The sequence below is a fragment of the Haliaeetus albicilla genome, chromosome 10 (genome assembly GCF_947461875.1).
Source record: "Haliaeetus albicilla chromosome 10, bHalAlb1.1, whole genome shotgun sequence".
In the NCBI taxonomy this organism is placed as follows: Eukaryota; Metazoa; Chordata; class Aves; order Accipitriformes; family Accipitridae; genus Haliaeetus; species Haliaeetus albicilla.
The window spans coordinates 23,456,256-23,475,737 of record NC_091492.1 but is presented as its reverse complement, the minus strand read 5'-3'; the positions used below and the strand labels follow the sequence as shown (position 1 = coordinate 23,475,737).

At 49.2% G+C, this 19,482-nt stretch overlaps 1 protein-coding gene across 3 annotated transcripts; it reads right to left on the bottom strand.

Moving 5' to 3' along the window:
* Positions 1-11,251: 11,251 nt before the first annotated feature.
* Positions 11,252-19,435, bottom strand: LOC104318343 (uncharacterized). 3 transcript variants are annotated; one of them, XM_069793967.1, is made up of 6 exons: positions 15,445-19,435; positions 14,755-15,036; positions 13,844-14,110; positions 12,930-13,489; positions 12,379-12,425; positions 11,252-12,083 (listed from the first exon to the last, which is right to left on the bottom strand). In XM_069793967.1, the coding sequence occupies exons 1-4, from the start codon at positions 15,503-15,505 to the stop codon at positions 13,299-13,301; spliced, it is 801 nt and encodes a 266-aa protein (XP_069650068.1). In that variant the 5' UTR covers positions 15,506-19,435; the 3' UTR covers positions 11,252-12,083; positions 12,379-12,425; positions 12,930-13,298. The 3 variants fall into 3 exon arrangements, with proteins under 3 accessions (XP_069650068.1, XP_069650069.1, XP_069650070.1); XM_069793968.1 differs by having other exon boundaries at positions 14,755-15,033; XM_069793969.1 differs by having other exon boundaries at positions 13,856-14,110; positions 15,445-19,434.
* Between the last annotated feature and the right edge of the window lie 47 nt (positions 19,436-19,482).

Genomic DNA, 19,482 nt, shown 5'->3' with positions numbered 1-19,482 from the left:
TAAATAGTTGTAAAGGACCTATAAGTAAATATTCCATGGCTGCTGTTGTGCAACAGGAAAATGAGAGGTTAGACCCCTTTTTCCAACCGATTGAGTGTAAAATTGGTAACAAGATGTTTGTACATGAGTTTTTATACATGCCAGAATGCCCGTTACCTCTGATGGGAAGGGACTTGTTGAATAAGTTAGGGGTACAAATAACTTTTGATGCAAATAAAATAAGAGTCCATATTCTGCAAAATATGCCTGGGAAGCGCAGATATATGTGTTACAGGCACTACCTGGAACAGCAGAAGATAAAGAAAAGGAAGTCAACTCCGTTGCAGAAACAGAAGATGCTGTAACTCACTTCGTATGAACAACTGAGAAACCTAGGTGAGCTAAATCAGCTGAACCAGTAAACATAGAATTGAAGACAAGACCTAAGCCAGTAAGATGAAAACAGTATCCTATAAAATTGGAAGCCTGTGTTGGATTGGAACCTATCATAAACAACTTCCTTCAGTACAGACTATTGTGGGAATGCCAGTCATAATATAACACTCCAATTCTACCCATTAAAAAGCCACATTCACAGGTATAGATTGGTACAAGATCTAAGAGCTATCAACCAAATAGTAGTGGATGTCCATCCAGTGGTACCGAATCCCCATACCTCACTGACTACTATCATTGATTGTAATGTTTATTTTACAGTACTGGACTTGAAGGATGGTTTCTTCTGCATTCCTATAGTACAAAGTCAGAAGCTGTTGGCTTTTGAATGGGAAAGTCCCATGACAGGATGGAAAATGCAGTTATGCTGGACAGTGCTTCCCCAAGGATTCAAGAATAGCCACACGATTTTTGGTAACGTATTTGCAACAGAACCAGAGCAGTGGCAAGGTAAGGAAGCTAATGTTACCTTGTTACAGTACATAGATGACATACTGCTAGGGGCAGACGTCACTGAAGAATGCAAAAAATCAACCATAAGCTTATTAAACTTTTGGGGGCAAGCAGGATATAGAGTGTCACGGAAAAAGGCGCAAGTTGTTCAGGCAACTGTGACTTATTTAGGATTTGAGATATCCCGGGGGAGAGGAAGTTGGTAATCGAAAGAAAAGCAGCAGCAGTATGTCAAATTGCACCTCCTAGCTCAGAGAATTTAGGGCATTTCTGGGAATGGCCGGATGGTGTCGCTTGTGGATTCCTAATTTCGGATTAATGGCTAAACCCCTGTATGAAGCCGTTAAGGGGCCAGGAGAGCTATTAGAATGGACTCCAGATTGTCGAAAAGGATTTGATGCAATAAAAATTGCTCTCAGGAGTGCTCCGGCTTTAGGCCTTCCGAATCTGACAAAGCCTTTTGAACTCTATGTGTGTGAAAAGGAACACCAGGCGCTGGGAATTCTTGTGTGGACTTTGGGAAGTTGGTCGGTAGCTTACTTTTCAAAACAACTAGATAGAGTAAGTTGCATCTGGCCAGGATGCCTGAGGGCAGTGGCAGCTGCTGTATTGCTGGTACAGGATGCACGAAAGCTGACCTCGGGGCAGAAAATTACTGCTGATGTGGTGCATGCTGTTACAGCAGTGTTAGAACAGAATGGACATCATGGGCTGTCCCCGAGCAGAATGGTACAGTACCAAGCAATGCTGCTCCAACAAGAAGATGTAATAATGAAGGTATCTAGTGCCTTAAATCCAACATCTGTGTTACCCCTACACAAAAAAGAAGAATTGACGCATGACTGCTTACAAACTATTGAGGAGGTATGCTCCAGCCATGCAGACCTGAAAGATGTCCCTTTACGAGATCCTGATTAGGAACTGTTCACCGACAGAAGCAGTTTCATCATCAAAGGGGAACAGAAAGCTGGATGTGCTGTCGTTATTCTGGAAGAAGAGATAGAGGCAACATCGCTGCCAGTGAGCACTTCTGCTCAGAAGGCTGAACTAATTGCATTAACCTGAGCTTTAAGATTTTGGAAGGAAAGCGGGACAATATCTACACTGACTCAAAGTATGTCTTTGGAATAATACATGCACTTGGTGCAATTTGTAAGCAGAGAGGATTATTATCATAACAAGGAAATCCTATAAAATATAGGAAAGAAATTTTGAGATTGCTGGAAGCAGTCAATAGGCTGAAGGAAGTGGCAGTGATATATTGCAGAGCACACCATTGCAGAGCACACCAATCTGGACAGACTGATATAATCAAAGGAAATCGAAAGGCCGATGAGACTGCAAAAAGAGCTGCTTTATTTACAAAAAATAGCAGCCTTAGTTCCTGAAAGAACTTTTAATGTTAACATCCCTGAATATACAGAGAAAGAAGATAAATTTGCTGAGTTTCTAAAGTGTATCAAGACACTTGAAGGATGGTGGAAAACTCCAGATGGACAATGTATAGTTACCGCTCAAATAATGAGGGAACTCATGAAAAGACCACATGGTACCACTCATATGGGAGCTGAAGCCCTGGTAGAAATGGTAAGAACACATGCAATAGACATTAACATGCTAAAAATTGCAAAAGGTATTACACAAGGATGTGAAATCTGTTTGAGGAATAATGCCAAAATTCAAAAAAGACTGTTACCAGGAGAGGTAAAAAGAGGTTTTATACCTGGGAATTACTGGCAGATTGATTGCTCTGAACTACCAAAGTGCAAAGGATACAAATATTTATTGGTAATTGTTGATACCTTTTCAGGTTGGCCAGAAGCTTTCCTGTGTTGCACCAACAAAGCCAGGGAGGTAGTGTAAGTGCTTTTGAAAGAAATAATACCTAAATTTGGAGTTCCTAAAGGATTTTCCACAGATAGGGGACCCCATTTTGTAGCAGAAGTCATCCAGGAAGTTTCTAAATTCTTACAGATAAAATGGGATTTACACACCCTGTGGAGACCACAGTCTAGTAGAAAAGTAGAAAAAATGAATCAAACAAACAAACAACAAATGAGGAAATTATGTCAGGAAAATTCAGATGAAATGGATTGAATTCTTGCCTCTGGCACTACTTAGAATTAGAATAACACCTAGGACAAAAGAGAAAATTAGTCCATTTGAAATATCTGGAAGGCCTTATGTTGCAAATTTGACAGGAAAAGATAATCAGATACACCTGAAAGGAGAACAGATCGTGGGGGGTTATTTAATATCTTTGGGCAACATCATTAACTCTCTCCATAGACACATCCAGGGTAAAGCTCCTGTGCCTTTGGATTCACCAGTACACCCCTTCAAGCCTGGAGACTCAGTATATCTGCAGACGTGGAAAGACATACCACTCACGGAGAAGTGGAGAGGACCCTATCAAGTGCTATTGACTGCAGTGAAGCTCCAGGGAGCTGAATCCTGGATCCACTATATTAAAATAAAGAAGATACCATCCGCCCTGTGAACTTCCATGCCAAAAGGACCTTTGAAGTTGAAACTAAAGACAACCCAATATTAAGTTACAGCGTAATATTTTTACAGAAACAATAATGAAGTGGCTAATTGTTAGTAAATATTTTGATAATTTGGGTAGGAAATAATAATACTCAATTTTTGTTGCCATAATGGGATAGAAATCATAATATTTGGGAACTCTTGGCCAGAGAAGTTACCAACATGTCCACCTTCTGTTTAGGATCAGGAAATTTGGTTGGGGAAATGTATAGTTCTAATTGGGATCCCAACCCCATTAGAAATATTGAAAAATTATACTATATTAAGAGTATTTGGATTCAAAATGACATATAGTAATTTGTACAATATGGGAAGAACTATTAAAATTAAAGAAAGGGGAATGCTGAGAGTAAAAGTATGAGGAACTCTACTTGCAAAACATTGTGCTAACTTTGTAAGTTGTTCCTCAAAGTGTGACAATCTAATGCAATTGCAACCCCCTTTAGCATGTAATGAAACACAAAATGTAAGTTATGCTTGGGCCCACACTTGACTACCTCTGGGATGGTTTTTACTTTGTGGTCGACTAGCCTATACCTACGTCCCGGCCAACATCACTGAGGGCCCTTGCTCAATTGGGAGATTAGCCCCATTGCTCCTAAGCAATGAAGATTCAAAAATTGAGGAGAGGAAAAAAGAGCAACTCATTGGTTACCAGAAGATTGTGACTCCCAAGTTACTCTTTATGGTTCAAGTGAAATGACAGCTGCAGCAATATTAACACCCAGAATAGGAGTCGTCATGATTTATCATACCTTAAGAAGAATTGCTTGTGCTTTGGTCAAAGACATTACTTATACATCCCAAGTGCTGACAGCTCTTGGAACAGAAATGGCCCAGGTTAGAGAGGCAACCCTAGAGAACCAGGCAGCTATAGATTATCTATTATTAAGGCACAATCATGGTTGTGAGGAATGTGTTGTTTTAATCTTTCTGATAATTTACAATTGGTGGAAAAAAAGATACAGCAATTGAAAGAATTAGCTTCTAACTTTTCAGAACAAGAATGTTCTGACTGGAACTTTTGTGGTTGACTTCATGGCTCCTAAATATAAGTTGGTTAAAACAATTGTTTGTGTTTATCCTGTCGTTTGTAGTTCTGATTTTGATAACGTGTTGCATGATACAATACATGCCGTTGTGTAGACCAAGAACTTATAAAGGAATGGTGTGAGACTTAGGATGAATATTAAATGACATCATAAGTCTCAAAGGGGGGAAGGATTGATGTCAGGAATAGAGGATCCTGTTTGTTTAGAATAGAAAATCCTGTTTTAAATTAAGTTAGTTAATAATTTTCAACTTCAAACAACTTTAATAATACCTAGAGGAGTAGCCAAGGTTATCCTGTACTTTTTTATACTTTCCTGATTGAAGATACATCCCTCTTGGCAGGAGAACGGACCACTGACCTAGCCAAGAGCGATTTAGCGGTCAAAGTGAGGAGGGGATACCTCCCCAGACGATCACCGAAGACCACCTGAGACCCCTGCTCATGCGGAGAAAGCATTTGTGTGTCACGATTATGTAATCTTATGCATATGCATTAGATAGTCTGAATATGTACTAGGCAGGAGTAGTTTAATGAATTGTATGTAATTGTTACTGTGTAAAAGAGGCACACCTGATGCATTGGGTGTGCTCAATTTGTGGAGAATCCACTGAGCACCCAGGCCTGAATAAAAAGCAGTGTCTCCCCTAAGTGTGTGAGATTGGTCTATTGCACACCGGGTAATGAATCTGATTTTAGGACAACAATGGGGCTTTATGTTTATGTCAGAAAAGGTAATAAATTGTGGTCTGGTCAATAAACCTTAAACTGCTTGGAACTGCCAAGATTAGGGAAGAAGTAGGCAAAAGGTAATTCCTACAGGGGAGATCGCGACCACCAATTCATTGACCACCTACTCAAATGATACCAACTGCTCAAAAGAAGACAATGAAGGAAGAAGACAGAGTCTGTGCACTAATTTACATGAGGGATGAAGAAGAAAGAACCAATCATTAAGGAAAATAACAATGAATATGTATTAGTTAAGTGTATAATTATAAGGATTTTTGAGACAAGGGTATGCTGTCTTGAGACAGGCACCCATTCATGCACATCAACGAAATCAGTTTGAAAATACCTCGACTCTGTGCGTTATTGGCTTGCACATTGAGTAAACGAACCCTGTTTGTGGGACAACACTATCACTGGATGCCAGGGAGAAGAGATCAGCACCTGCCTCCCTTTGCAGCTGCGGTGGTGGGAAGGGGCTAAAAGGACAAACTGAAGGAGGATTAACTGAACTCAGCAGATGTGGTTCATGTCCCGATGTGCTGTTGAGCCAGCTCTGCGACAGGGCAATTCTACGGGGTCTCCAGCAGACACTTTAAACATGCCCTGCAGCAGAGTTAAGTCACTGTAACTTCAGCCATTTTCAGTGAAGCTTCTCTAATTGTTTTTCTCCCAGTAGCTGACCTGTTCCCGTGTTCCTCTGAACTCTGTGCTCCAGGTAGCTGAAGCCACCCTCTCTCCAGGTGACCTGGGATGGACACACAGTGCCAGGTACGGCCCATGGGGAGTGCAGGAATGACCTGCACGCTTGCATCTCAGACGAGGCTGCGGAGAGCAGAAAGGACTAAAAATCATGCTGCTCTGTGGTGCAGAGTGAGGTGTGCAGCTGTGTGTGTGCTGGAATGGGGCCTCAGAGCGCCTGCTGCCTCAGGCCAGACCCCTGAGACCTTACTGGATCTGGCCATAGACTGTCTTCCATCAGTCCAGTTGTGGACTTGTTCCTTTGTCTCCTACCACGCACTTTTTCTTGTGAGATCTCTTACTCTTTGCGTGATGGTTTTGAAGCATCGTTCAGGTGGGTTTGTTTCTTTGGGGGGATTGCATCATCCATTGCCCTCTGGAAGCATCCCCTCTGCACCGCTGCCTCGGGCAGTGTTTTATGGCACTGCAGGCAAACAGGGCACACAAGGGCTGGGGACTGCAAAGACGAGCATCTGCTTGTCCCCTTCTTGGTGGCTGTAAGTCACATCCCTCTTCCCTCGCTGGCTCGTTGGCAGCCTCATTGTCCCTGTTATTCCTCCTCCAAGCCAAGGGCTGGGGCAGCCTGGGGGATCCCACCCACATCAGAATGGGATTTGGGGCTGCGACATCTAGACAAGAGGGGCCAAGGGCACAGGATTTGGTCCAGGACTGTCACCATAGGGATTCCCTCACCTCTTCCTATTTCCACTTGTGCAACACAAAGATGACAGCTGTGGGTTTTTTTCCAGCTGCAGAAGTGCAGAAAACTGTCCAAGGTGATAGATGCAGGTCCTGAGCACAACTGGGTTGTAGGCAGGAGGAGTTACAGGGGACCAGGAGAGGCCCTGATGCAGGGGGGATGGATGTGCCTCTCCCAACCAGTTTGCTCCAGACAAGCTGTTTCCCATCTTAAGCCATGTCCAAAGTTTTTTGCCAGCTTTTCTGCTCCACTGCCTCCCTCCAGTGGCTGTGCCTGCTCAGGATCGCCTGTTCCTCGCCTCACCAGCTCTGCAGACCCCAGCACACAGCAAAGCCCAGTGCTGTTGGCTTCTCCTCCCAGCACCACCAGAATCCATCCTGGTGAGCATCATCTTGGGGATATAGAAATAGTCTAATTTACAAAAAGGGGGATTAAAATAATCAGGGATGCTCCTCCAACCCTCCCCAGCAATAAAACTGAATCAGAGTGAATTGTCCCCATTTTCCAGGGGGTTGCAAGATGCAGCCCTTTGTGCCACGGGCCAAGTGTGTGGCCAAGCACTGCATCACAGAGGTGAGCGTCCGTTTCTCTTGCTCCTCTAGATAGATGATATCAGCCACATTTTTCACCCTTCTCCTCCTGCCTCTCTTAACATCCATTGAATGTCCCTTTTTACCCTGGAGCCTGTTCAGGAGATGCTTTATGGAGCCGTTCATGGAGAAACACCCCAGTGCAACTACCCCTGCCTCCGTACTCACACTCCAGGATGTCCCCTTGCACAGCTTCAACTTGAGAAGGCATGAAGAGCCATGGAATTCAGCACTGGCTCCGCATGCATGCCTGCTTTCCTCCCCTTGAATTAGAGCAGCTGCTTTTCCTCCTGCTAGGAAAAGCATGGCTGCATTGGTGGCCTTCAGAGGCCCATTAGTGCAAAGACCAGGAAGCTTTTCCTGCATCTTTGCATCTTGCTTTACATGCGATACTTTGCTCTTAAATAAATGCAATGCTTGCTGGTAAACTTCCTTGCTGGAGAAATTGAGTCTCCTGGATGAGAAGGAGATGGTCTGCAAGACAGGGAGGGACATGTGCCCTTTGAAGAGTAGGGAATAAACCTTTCCTTGTGCCTGGCTCACACATCTCTGAGAGCTTCAGAGGTGTTCAAGTCCAATGAACTTGCCAGCAGAAATCTGATTAATCACGCAATGAATTAACTGCTCTTTTTCCCACAGCAAAGTGAGGTCGGTGCCTTCCTTGGGCTGAGCCATTTTCCTCCCCCAGTGTCTTCCCCTTCTTCTGACTCTTCTGGTCCCTCCCCTCCTTCTCTTTCTCTGCTCCACTTCCTTCCACCTCTCTGTTTCTGTTCTTCTTTCCCTAATTCTCTTCTGTTTTTTTCTCTTCTGTGCTGGCCTCTCTCCTTCTCTTTTTCACACCATCCAAGTATATTACAGTCCTCCCCACTGCCACCCTCACCCATCCCCATCCTTTCCCATTCCTCCTCTTCTGTTCCTTGGCTTGCTTCTCCTCTCTCCCACTGTGACCCGGGTCAATTCTTTCTTTCCTGTTCTTTCCCATATGGATTCCTGCTGCTCCTCCAGTGGGCAGGGAGCATGGTGGAGGCCAAGCCTCTCCTGTGTGCACCGGCATGGCTGCAGCTTTGCTCAAGACCTTATGTTCTGCTGAGCCCTTTCTGTAGGAGGTTCAGCTGAGGACCATGTAGGAATGGGGCTGGCAGCACTGAGGACTTGTCCACCAGCACCCGAAAGCACCATCACGGTCGGCCTGAAGCTTGGGGACCACATCAGGCAGCAGCTCCTGGGGAGCTGCAGAGACCTCCCTGGCTGCCCCCCCGGGTACCCCTCTTCTCCAGGTTGAGTGGCTCCTCCATGGTCTCCCCAGGTGCCTGCTGCTATGATTCTGCCCTAAAAAGAACCCAAACTGGGAGAAGCAGCACTTTTACTTTTTTTCTCCACCTGAGTCAGGCTTCCTCTGTGCAGCGAGCAGAGCTTGCAGGGCAGCGAGGGCACCCTCCATGCTCCTGGCATGGAAACCCATCACGGATGTCTCGCCCACCTGCCTTGAGCACACACAGGGACAAGGGAGACTTCTGTCCGTATGGAGGTGGCATGGGTGCGTTTGGGGCAAGGAGGGCATTGCGTTTATTATCGCTTTATCTTCACTCACTTGCTTAACTGCTTGTGATAGCATCTTTCTGAGAACTGAAATTTGGATGCTCAGCTCTAGCCTTAGCTGTTTCACCTTTTTAAAATAGCTGATGGACAAAGACGCTGGCCCCACCCTTCCTGCCTGCACTTGCAAAAGGCCCTGAGACCTTGAGAGAGATTGTCTCAGCTAGTTCCTTAAGCAGCTCTGGCTGCGTTTCTTCACCTCTTGCTCACTCGTGTAACTGCTCCAAGGCTATTTCATGGCTTCTTTCCTGGTTCCTTGTTAGAAGCACTATCCCAAATCTGATCCCCACCCCACTAACCTTGGGTGTAAGGGAAGATGCAAAAGCAGCACTATGAACATCCCTGCATTCTCCACTTCATTAGTTAATGACTCTTTCTTGGTGAGGCAATGGGCCAAACTTTTCCTTTTCATTCCTCTTCTTTTTAAGACAGTTAAGCAAATGCCGAGCCTTTCACAGCCCTTGTTAGTCTTAACCCATTTTGTACCTTAGCTTTCCGATTTTGCCTCTGCAATTTAGTGACCTTGTCACTCTGCTCATGTCTTTTGTGTTTTCCCTTTCCTCGTGGCCTTCTTTTTTGACCAGTGGGATGCTGAAGAACTTCTCTGCAGTTGTATTTGCCTCCTCTGAAGCCTCTTCTCTTGCCTCTGCAAAGGATAACCAGCTGCCAAGATTTTAATACAACTCTCAGGTGTCCTGCTCAGCTCTTGTTGGGGTCATGAGCAGTCCCTCTCAGTTGAAGTCAGCTTTTTTTAACCCCTTTCTTCTTAAAATAACAGTATTGGTCATTTCATGCCACAGGAACATGAGAAGGGCTGTGCTGGGCCAGCCCAAGGGCCACCCAGCCTGGCTATATAGAATCATAGAATCATTTAAGTTGGAAAAGACCCTTAAGATCATTGAGTCCAACCATTAACCTAGAACTGCCAAGGCCACCACTAAACCACGTTCCTAAGCACCACATCTACAGGTCTTTTAAATACCTCCGGGGATGGCAACTCCACCACTTCCCTGGGCAGCCAGTTCCAGTGCTTGACAACCCTTTCAGTGAAGAATTTTTTCCTAATATCCAATCTAAACCTCCCCGGCACAACTTGAGGCTATTTCCTTTTGTCCTATTGCTTGTTACTTGGGAGAAGACACCGACCCCCACCTCACTACAACCTCCTTTCAGGTAGTTGTAGAGAGCAATAACGTCTCCCCAGAGCCTCCTTTTCTCCAGGCTAAACAACCCCAGTTGCCTCAGCTGGTCATCATAAGACTTGTGCTCTAGACCCTTCACCAGCTTTGTTGCTCTTCTTTGGACACGGTCCAGCACCTCAGTGTCTTTCCTGTAGTGAGGGGCCCAAAACTGAACACAGTATTAGAGGTGCAGCCTCACCAGTGCCAAGTACAGGGGAATGATCCCTGCCCTAGTCCTGCTGGCCACACTATTTCTGATACAAGCCAGGATGCCATTGTCCTTCTTGGCTACACGGACACACTGCCGGCTCATATTCAGCCAGCTGTTGATGAAAAGGTGGCCAGCAGACCCCCCGCTGATCCCTTGTTGGACTTCTGCCCCACCCCAACCTCCCTGGCTGTCCCAGTGCCATGACAGGAGGGTGTGGGATGGCCACTCTCACATCCCACCCAAGCACAAGCAATCACTCTCCTTGCCACAAGGATAGGGTGGGAGTTGTGGCCGAGCGGTGCCTGCTCTAAGCCAAATCCCATGGGCCTCCAGGCACATAGGTTGGAAACGGCCCCCCAGGAGTGATAGGCAGTGAGGTGTTCCGGAGATCCTTCATCTTGCTTCCTTTCTGCAGCCAGGCGGAGGCCTGGGGCACACATTTCCTTCAAACCCCAGTTCCTCCTCCAGCTCCTTCAGGAGCTGCTGCTAGGGTTTTGGCTGCATTTTGTAACTGCCCGTTTAACTTAGGCCTTCCCTTTCCGAGATGGGGCATCCCTAGGGATCCTCCTCCACCTGCTCCTCCTTCATGGTTGCAGGTACCTGGGAGGAGGCTGGTGAGGATGTCCTGCAGTTTGGTGGAGCCTGGTTCTGCTCTGCATCCCTAGGCAGCATCCCCCAGCAACTTTGGTACCTCTATGAGCCTTCCCGGTTCAACACTTTGACATTCACATCCCACCCTCTTTTCCACTGGTTGCTCCCCCCAGATATTTGGGATTTTTTTCCCCAATTTTTCACTTTCTTTAGCCCTTGCCTATGTCTTCCTGGCCACACATGACCTGAGCTCTACCCCCAGGACACCAGGAGCTCCACCACCACTGCTTTGGGGATGTCTCCCATGGGCAGCTGCTCTGAAACTGGACTGAATGGGGAAACCAGAAAGTCTATTCCTGCAGGACTTCAGCCTTGGCTCCATCAGCAGTACAGAACTGGAAACACTGAAGGCAAAACCACCACCTTTTATTTTCTTTTGTTGTTCCTCCCCCCTCCCCCCCCCAAATTACAGGAAAGCTCTACATGCATGAAGACACCCGTCCGCTTCTGGTACAAAGTAGATCCACATAGATCAGTGCAGCAGCACCCACGTTGCACTTCTGCGAAGCAAGCGATGCTTTTCCATCCTTGCTCCTTGTGTTTTGAGCAAGTCAACCAAAGCAAGGTCAACCCATATCACAGCAGGTGCCTGCTCTGCGGAAAATCCAGAAAATTGCTCCAGGACTTTTCCAGCACCGAGAGGAGCTTCTCGTGGCCACCCCACCCAGCATGTCCAGCACTAAGGGGACCCCAAGTGCTTTATGGACCATGGTGGCCATTCAGTGCACACTGACATTGCTGAAACATGGAGAAAGTTGCTAGAGGTAACCAGAGACCATGAAAGGACTTGCTGAGGCTTGGCAGTGCTTGGGGCTGCAGGAAGGCCAGGGGGAAACTGGCTGGAAGAGCCCCGTCCTCACTGCGAGAGATGGCGTGGTGCGGCCATTTGGGGGTAAATAGGTGGCTTTGGTCGCCAAGATTGCACTTCTGTATGAGCAAACACCTAGTTTTCAGGGATGGTGACCCCGACAGGCATACAACAAGCTGCTCATCCCTCCCTTCTCCCTCATTTGCCTTCTCCCTCAGGGGAGACATCCACTCCTTCGTTGGCAGCACCGGCATCCCTGCCACTCTGCTTTTGTTGCGATGGTTTGATCTCGGTGTAAACGACATCAGAGGTGGCAGCTTTTGTCCCCTTCTTTTCAAACTTCAGGTTGACGTAGGTCAGGTCCTCAGTCCCTGTCACCGGGGCTGCCTGCAGGGGAGAGAGCAATGAGTAGACCCCTGGCTTTCCCTTCTGCATCTCCCCTGCTAATATTTTTCCACTGGCACAACTATTTGCACTGCCCAAGCATTATTCAGCTTGCTCAGAGGTGCCACCTATTCAGAAGCTTGTAATCTCCTATTTAATAGGAATTAGTAAGTGTTTAGGACCACGTTTTCAGAAAGCAAAGCTGATTTTACCTTGAAATCCTTTAAATGGGTATTCAACAGCCAGTGCTCTTTTTTACAGGGAGGAAATGATACGTGCGAAGCCCTCCCTGGCTTACCGTGCTGAGCTGATCCTCTTCTGCCACTTGCTTGCTTGTGAGCTTTCCTGAAAAAGGAAACATAGTTTAAAAAGTACTTAAAATAATTATAACAATCATTATTTTAAATGAAGAAAACATCTGTACTGGTCCTGCTTTTGTTGCAAGAGAGGATGGGGCTTTGTGGCTGGCTGGCTTTGAAGATGGCCAAGGGTCAGGAGGCGTTGGCAAGGATTTAAAAGCCTTTGGAGGGGCTGGAGAAGAGCTCTGAGCTGGACACTTCTGGAAATGTGGTGATGTGCACGACCTGTTTCACTTGCACCACAGCTTGTGCCATAAGTGGGCCCTCACCAGCAACTGGCCAGAGGGAAGGGAGGGGGTGAACCTTCTTCCCACCCTTGGACAGCTTGTCCAGGAGGACAGACTCATGCAGGGAACACCAAGCAAGCAGGAGCACTAGGATAATGAAGATGGACATCTCCCAAGCCTGGGCTTGTCCAGACCAGCAGGTAAGGAGGAGATGCCGACCAGCTCCCACAGGAGATGGGGGCTCGGCGAGGGCTCAGCCTTACCTTCTCTGTTCCTTCTGCACTGCCACAGCAGAATGCCAATTATTGGCATGTAAAGAAGCGTCCCGACCGCTAAGCCAAAGATGCTGCACAGGAGGAATCCGAGTCCTGCACACACAACCATTACAGAGACACTCATGAGCTGCCATCCCACTGTGCAGGAATGCATGCTGCCATTACCTCTTTTGGGGGGGACAGTTCTTTTCCAAAGTTGGGCTTCCAGACCTCGAACCACCTGCAGCCCCCACAGCCCTGGGGTGCCAACAGAATCCTGTGGGGAACGGTCTCCAAAAATTCATCTGAACTCAGCCAGGGGGGTGGTCAGAGCATCAGAGCCCCTTCCCAGCATCACAGCCTCTGGTCCACTGGTGCCTACCCCAGTCTGGCAGCGGCTCCCACCCACTCATGGGAAAACATCAGGATGTGTTTCCCCCCTTGCTGCTCCTCTTTCTCCCCAAGGACCCCTCCTGCCCCCCAACCCTTGCAGACACAAGGCTGTGGGGACTTGCCTGTCCAGTTCTCCTTCTCGGTGTCATTGGACTGAGGTGTCCTAAGGCCACAGCCTGTGAGACAGAAACACAAGTGAGAGACTGCCCAGAAGCACAGGACACCCTGCTCCCCACTCTGCTTTGGGGCAGGGACCTGGACCCCACAGCCCCAGCTGTCCCGCTCCAGCCACCTCAGCATTCGGCTGACATGCCACAGCTGGAGGATGTGACAGGTCCTATTTCAAGGACCCGACGGCCAAGCAGCTCCATGGTGGTACGCATCTGCCAAAAGGGCTGTGCTGGGCCGGCTCCTCCAGTGCCTGGGATGCTGGGGGAAATGGTGCACGAGGGTACGGGGGGGAGCACTGGTCATAGCATTCTTCTCTGCCCGCTCATCACCCCCATGAAAACAGAAGCGGTGCCTCTTACTGGGAACTGTACCTTGTGTGTCGTTTACAGTGCCTGTCAAGTTTATTGTTGTGACGAGCACCGCACACCCACAGATTTTCATGTTGGCTGCATGCATGCCGGTGCTGGTGAGATTGGTACAGTCTTCTCCCAGAGCCGTGGTGCTGGTTTGACTCCCCACCTCCAGACCTGCACCTTTGTACCACGACTTCACATGTACCGTGTGATTCTCTAACAAAATCTGGAACATGCACTCCATAGTGATGACTGACTTTCCTGGCTGGCCGCCTGGAGGAAACAAAAATATAAGTGATAAGTGAAATATAAGTCATATATATGACCTTGCAGGGGTCATATTGCACTGGCATGTGTCGTTCATGAAAGACACAGTAAAGGAACTGTCCTTTCCTCCAGCAGCTCATGTTCTATCCCAAATCCGGCTGCTAAACGCTCCTCAACATTGAATGTTGAAATGCTGCATGTTGATTATTGCCACCCAACACTGTGCAGCGCACAAGCATTTCTCTTTCTCGGGAAGGAAGGAAAATGGGAGGATCAGGGAGAAGACACCTCCTCCTCCTCCTCCAACCTAGGCAGAAGGGTCTTCCGGCACCCGAAAAGGACATGCCACTGAGGCCACAGGCTCAGGCTCCAGCATTTCATGGAGTGTGAGGTGGGACTGGGGGGCTAGCTGTGGGGAAATGGTCAGACCTAGAGAAGCAAAGAAAACATAGCAGACCTCCCGCAGCCTCTCTGGCTTCATCCCATCCCCTAATGTTCACTCTGGAGTAGTTCAGAATTGCTCCTGAACCTCTGAGCTGAAGTCACTTCACACCTTCTCAGCAGAGTCCTCCTTCTCTTCCCTCTCTCCTCTCCCTTCCTCAGTCCTTTTTTTCTGCTCCTGTGGGTGTTGGTGGGCTTGCATCTCTTACCACATTTTTTTGATTGGGAGCATTTGTTCCTGGACATGTTCCTCATGTTCTCCATCCTGCATGCATATGTTCCTGTATGTGCTTTGTTCACGTTGGTGAAGACAAGCTGGGCAGAACTGTTCTTCATCTCCACACCACCTTTGTTCTGCTTGTTTTGGGTGATATTAAACCACTTCACCTCCCCGGCGGTGCTGCTCAAGCCTGTCTGGAGGAGACACTGCAAGACGAGATCTAACCTTACTGACACATCGATCGTGGCTGAAAACAGGTAAGCATGTTCTGCTGAAAAAAAACAACAACCATGAAGGGTTGGGGGGTTGGGTTTGTGTTAAAGAATATCCATATATTCCATGTGAAGCTGACCCCCTTCGCAGTTGTCAGGCTTATAAGCACTTCTGTTTTCTTCCCCTCCCCAACTGTTTTCTCTCCCTGCTCCTGAAGGCAATGCTGGTTCAAAGCCCTGGAGCCTGAAATTGGGTCCCCATGGGCAAAGGCCACAGCCAGGGCACAGGCAATTGCAGGGGGGGACCCCATTTGCAAGGCACATTGCAAGGTGCTGGTGCAGAATGGCGGGGTTAAAAGCTGCAAGAGGAGAGGAAAAAAGCAGCAGCAGCCATGTCCCAAACCTCCTGCAGGCATATGCAAAGATGGAAGAGTTCAAAGCAGAGTTGAGGGCACAAGGGGACTCACCAGCAGGCAGCCAGGCGAGGAGCAGCAGGGGCAGAAAGCCACCAGCCAGCCGGACCTCCATGCTGCCTTCCCAACAGCCTCACAGCAATGATGCTGGGTGCCCGGCGGGATCGGCTGGGAAATTCCTGTCTCTCCCTGCAGCGTGAGGGTCACTGCTCAGCCAGAGCAAGCTGCAGCCCTGCCAGGAGCTCACCTCCTTGCTGCTCGCCCAGACAGTTCCCTCTGCACTCGCAGGCTTCCCCTCTCTTCCCCTTCTCTTGCTTCAGCCTGATATTTATCTCCTCTCTTCGCTGTGTGATTCCTCCTGCAGTTTCATCCCAGCCACGTGCCCTCAGCCCTGAGATGGACCCAAATAATGCAGCCGAGCACCACTGATAGTCATTTCCCAGTATTTTAGGTCACAGCCCAGTAGCTCCCTGTTGCTGGCGTGGGCAGGGGCAGGGGAAAAGGCTTCGCAATTTCCTACAGCGCTGCCTTCCCATGCCACCTGAGTCCTTTTTTGTTTTACACCAGGGAATAGACCCCTTGGAGAAAGCGATGCTGCTGTCACGGCAGGGTGATGGGGTGATGTCTGCCCCATCCGGTGTGCTAGCTGAGCTCAGGTGGGGATCCATATACCCTGCCAGCCCCCAAACACTGAGGATCACAGCAGTTTGACAGGGGGATGGGCTTGGTCAGAGCTTTCTGGTTGCTCACGCGTGGGATGTACAAGCCCCAGCCAGGCGGGCACCCCTGCAGTCCCCTGCCCCCTGCTCTGTCTGTGAGCACCCGGGTCCTGGCTCCTGCCCTGTGGGGATGGGGTGCTCCAGGCGGCCCCCCACATCCCCATGCCACGGCTGGAGGGATACCACGACAGGAACATCCACTGGGCCAGCCACATCTTGTATCACCCCTGCCACCAAAGGGATGTGGGCAGCAGAGCCAGCGGGTGCCGACCCCTGTGTCCCCAGCCTCCATGGGTACAATCTGCTGCTCCCCGCAGGCTGTCCGCTGCCTGCCACCGCTCTTCCTCTTTCGTGCTCAGAGCAAAACCTGCTCCCACCTGCTCTTTCTTCCCTTTCAGTTTCCTGTCAGCATTTCCAGTAATTACCCCCCAGCTCCATTTTGAAGCCGGTCCTGACATCCTCCCTTCTCCGAAGGCAGCACCCCCACATCCCCACATTACATGACCTCCCCCACCTCCTCCCATTTTCTCTGCCCCCTTCCTCCCATCCCTGTTTTCTCCCTGTTTCCCAAGATGATGGAGCCCAAACTGAGCATGCAGGATGGGGGCCCACCACCACAGCCCTCCCCAAAACAGAGTCTGGGGAGCAGTATCCTACTGGGACCATCTTCTATCACCAGTGAGCATGGTCCCAACACCACCTTCACCACAGCACAGGGAGCAGAAGAGGACAGCAAAGCCTGTCCCGCAGGGATGCTCCCAGGTCAAAGACTGAAGGAGGGTTGCAGAAACCAAGCGATGATGAGAATTTGGGAATGCTGGCATGTCCCTGGGCTGATCCTGTACCTCTGCACATAGCAGGTGTGGTCCCAAAGCCCCGTGGACATCTTTGCCACGGAGAGGGCAGAGTCCTAGACACTTGGCTTTGGCTGCACCTCTCCGCACCCCAGGTCTCCCTCGGACCCCCTGTGCTGGGCATGCACAGCCCAGCTGTGCACGTCTCCTGGGCTAAAGGATGTTCACTGGAACTCTTCTCCACCAGCCAGTGGAACCTCCTGGCTGAAGCACAGCTGAGCTCTCATCTGGGAACCAACCCACACGGGGAAACAGCAATATCAGCAGGATATTTGCTGACAAAAGCGTCATAAAACAAAATTCTTGTGGTACAAGAACCACAAGAATAACAAGCAAGAGGCTGTGTGTCTCTCTTGCTCTCCCCTCTGGACTTCTTCATCTCTTCCCATGCTCTTTCTGATGTTCAGTTCCTCTCTGCACTCAAGTCTTCCTCTTGCCTCATGACTGCACAATGACGCCTATTTGTTGCTTTCTTCCCTTTTATTTCTATTCTAGTTCTCATGTTCACTAGCACTGATGAAACTGATTGGACACAAGGTGAACTCCTTCACACTCTCCTCCCATCTTGGAGATGTTGGCACCAAGGATCCTGGAGCAGGCAATGCCTGCGGTCATCTTCCAAAGTCTCTGGTGTAGAAGATGGACAGGAGCCATCCTGCTCCATGAGTACTGCACATAAGTACAAGCCTTACCTAGATTGCCCTTAGCAAGTTGGAGTCTCTGCTCAATTAGGATAATTTTCTACATTCCAATTAGGAGGGGGGTGGAAACAGGAAGACAGTTAACAGAGGTCAGTAAGAACAAGTCAGTGACAGCAAAAACCATGAGCCCTTCTCTTTCCACGCACAACCTCCTCCTCTCTCATGGACCTGCATGCATCTCCGCAGGACCTTGGCTCAGCAAGACCTTCTCCAGTGGGCAGTGCCTTCCCAGTCTTGCCAACTGCGGTGCTGATGGAACTGCGGGTTAATATCTTGCCTACTACTGACCCTGCAGAGCTCCTCTCCTACCAGAGTGCCTTCCAGCTCCAGGCAACATTTCATGATGCTCTCTGCAAAGGAGAAAGGAGAGTAGGAAATTACAATGCTGTTAATAACACAGGGTGCCCCATATTGTCAGGCAGCTACACCACACATTAAGCAATATACAAAGGAAGACAGAGGCTGCAGAGTTTCTTAGCAGCTCCCTGCTCCCTTGCAGTGAACCAGAGAAATACAAAGGCGCTGTCATGGTTCAACCCCAATCAGCAGCTAAGCACCACACAGCCACTCACTCCCCACCCAGTGGGATGGGGGAGAGAATCGGGGAAAAAAAATGTAAAACTCGTGGGTCGAGATAAGAACAGTTTAGTAGAACAGAAAAGAAACTAATAATGATAGTAACAACAAAAATAAAATGACGATAATAATAACAGGATCGGAATATACAAAACAAGTGATGCACAATGCAATTGCTCACCACCCCCTGACTGGTGCCCAGTTAGTTCCTGAGCCCTCCCCAGGCCAGCTCCCCCCAGTTTATATACTGGGCATGATGTCACACAGTATGGAATACCCCTTTGGCCACTTTGGGTCAGCTGCCCTGGCTGCGTCCCCTCCCAACTTCTTGTGCCCCTCCAGCCTTCCTGCTGGCTGGGCATGAGAAGCTGAAAAATCCTTGACTTTAGACTAAACTTTACTTAGCAACAACTGAAAACATCAGTGTGTTACCAACATTATTCTCATACTGAACTCAAAAACATAGCACTATACCAGCTACTAGGAAGAAAATTAACTCTATCCCAGCTGAAACCAGGACAGGGGCTCAGTACCACCTGCCTGATGTCCTGCCACAGAAGTCTTCCTCTCCTGACTTCTGCAGCACTGTGCAGCCTGTTGGGAGCAGGCGAGGAGCCTCCTGTGCAATGCTGGGCGAGGAATGAGGAGCAGCGTGAGGAGAAGGGCTGTCCTCACAGGGAGCATGGTGGCCGTACAGGAGCTCTTCTCTGGATGTTGTGCTGCTCTGCCCTCCCCAGGGTCTCTGAAAGTGCACCTTCGGTTGCCGAGCAGAGTCCTGCCCTCAGCCTGCCTGTAACAAGGAAGTTCCTTGAGCACGGGATACTCGCAGTGAGGCACGGATCCCCTCGGCCGAAGACCACTGCCAGGAACCCTCACTGCACAAGCCCCCCGGGCAGACAGAGGAGCTGACGGGGCTCAGAGGCACGTTGACCTGAAATCCAAGGGCCAGGACACCCCACCCGGAGCCCTCGCTGAGCTGAGCCGGGCCAGCACCAGCCTGCGGCACATCTCGGTGAAGCCATCAGCAGAAGCACGAGTGGAAAAGGCCCTGGGGTGCTGGTGGACACCAAGGTGACCCTGCGCTGCAAAGAGGACTCGGGGTGTCCTGGGCTGCCTTAGGCAGGGCATTGCCGGGGCGGGGCGGGGGGGTCCTGCCCCTGGAGGCCTGGCTCCGGTGCCGGGCGCCCCAGTCCAAGGGAGACGGGACGCACTGGGGAGCCCGCCGATGGGCAATGCAGAGGG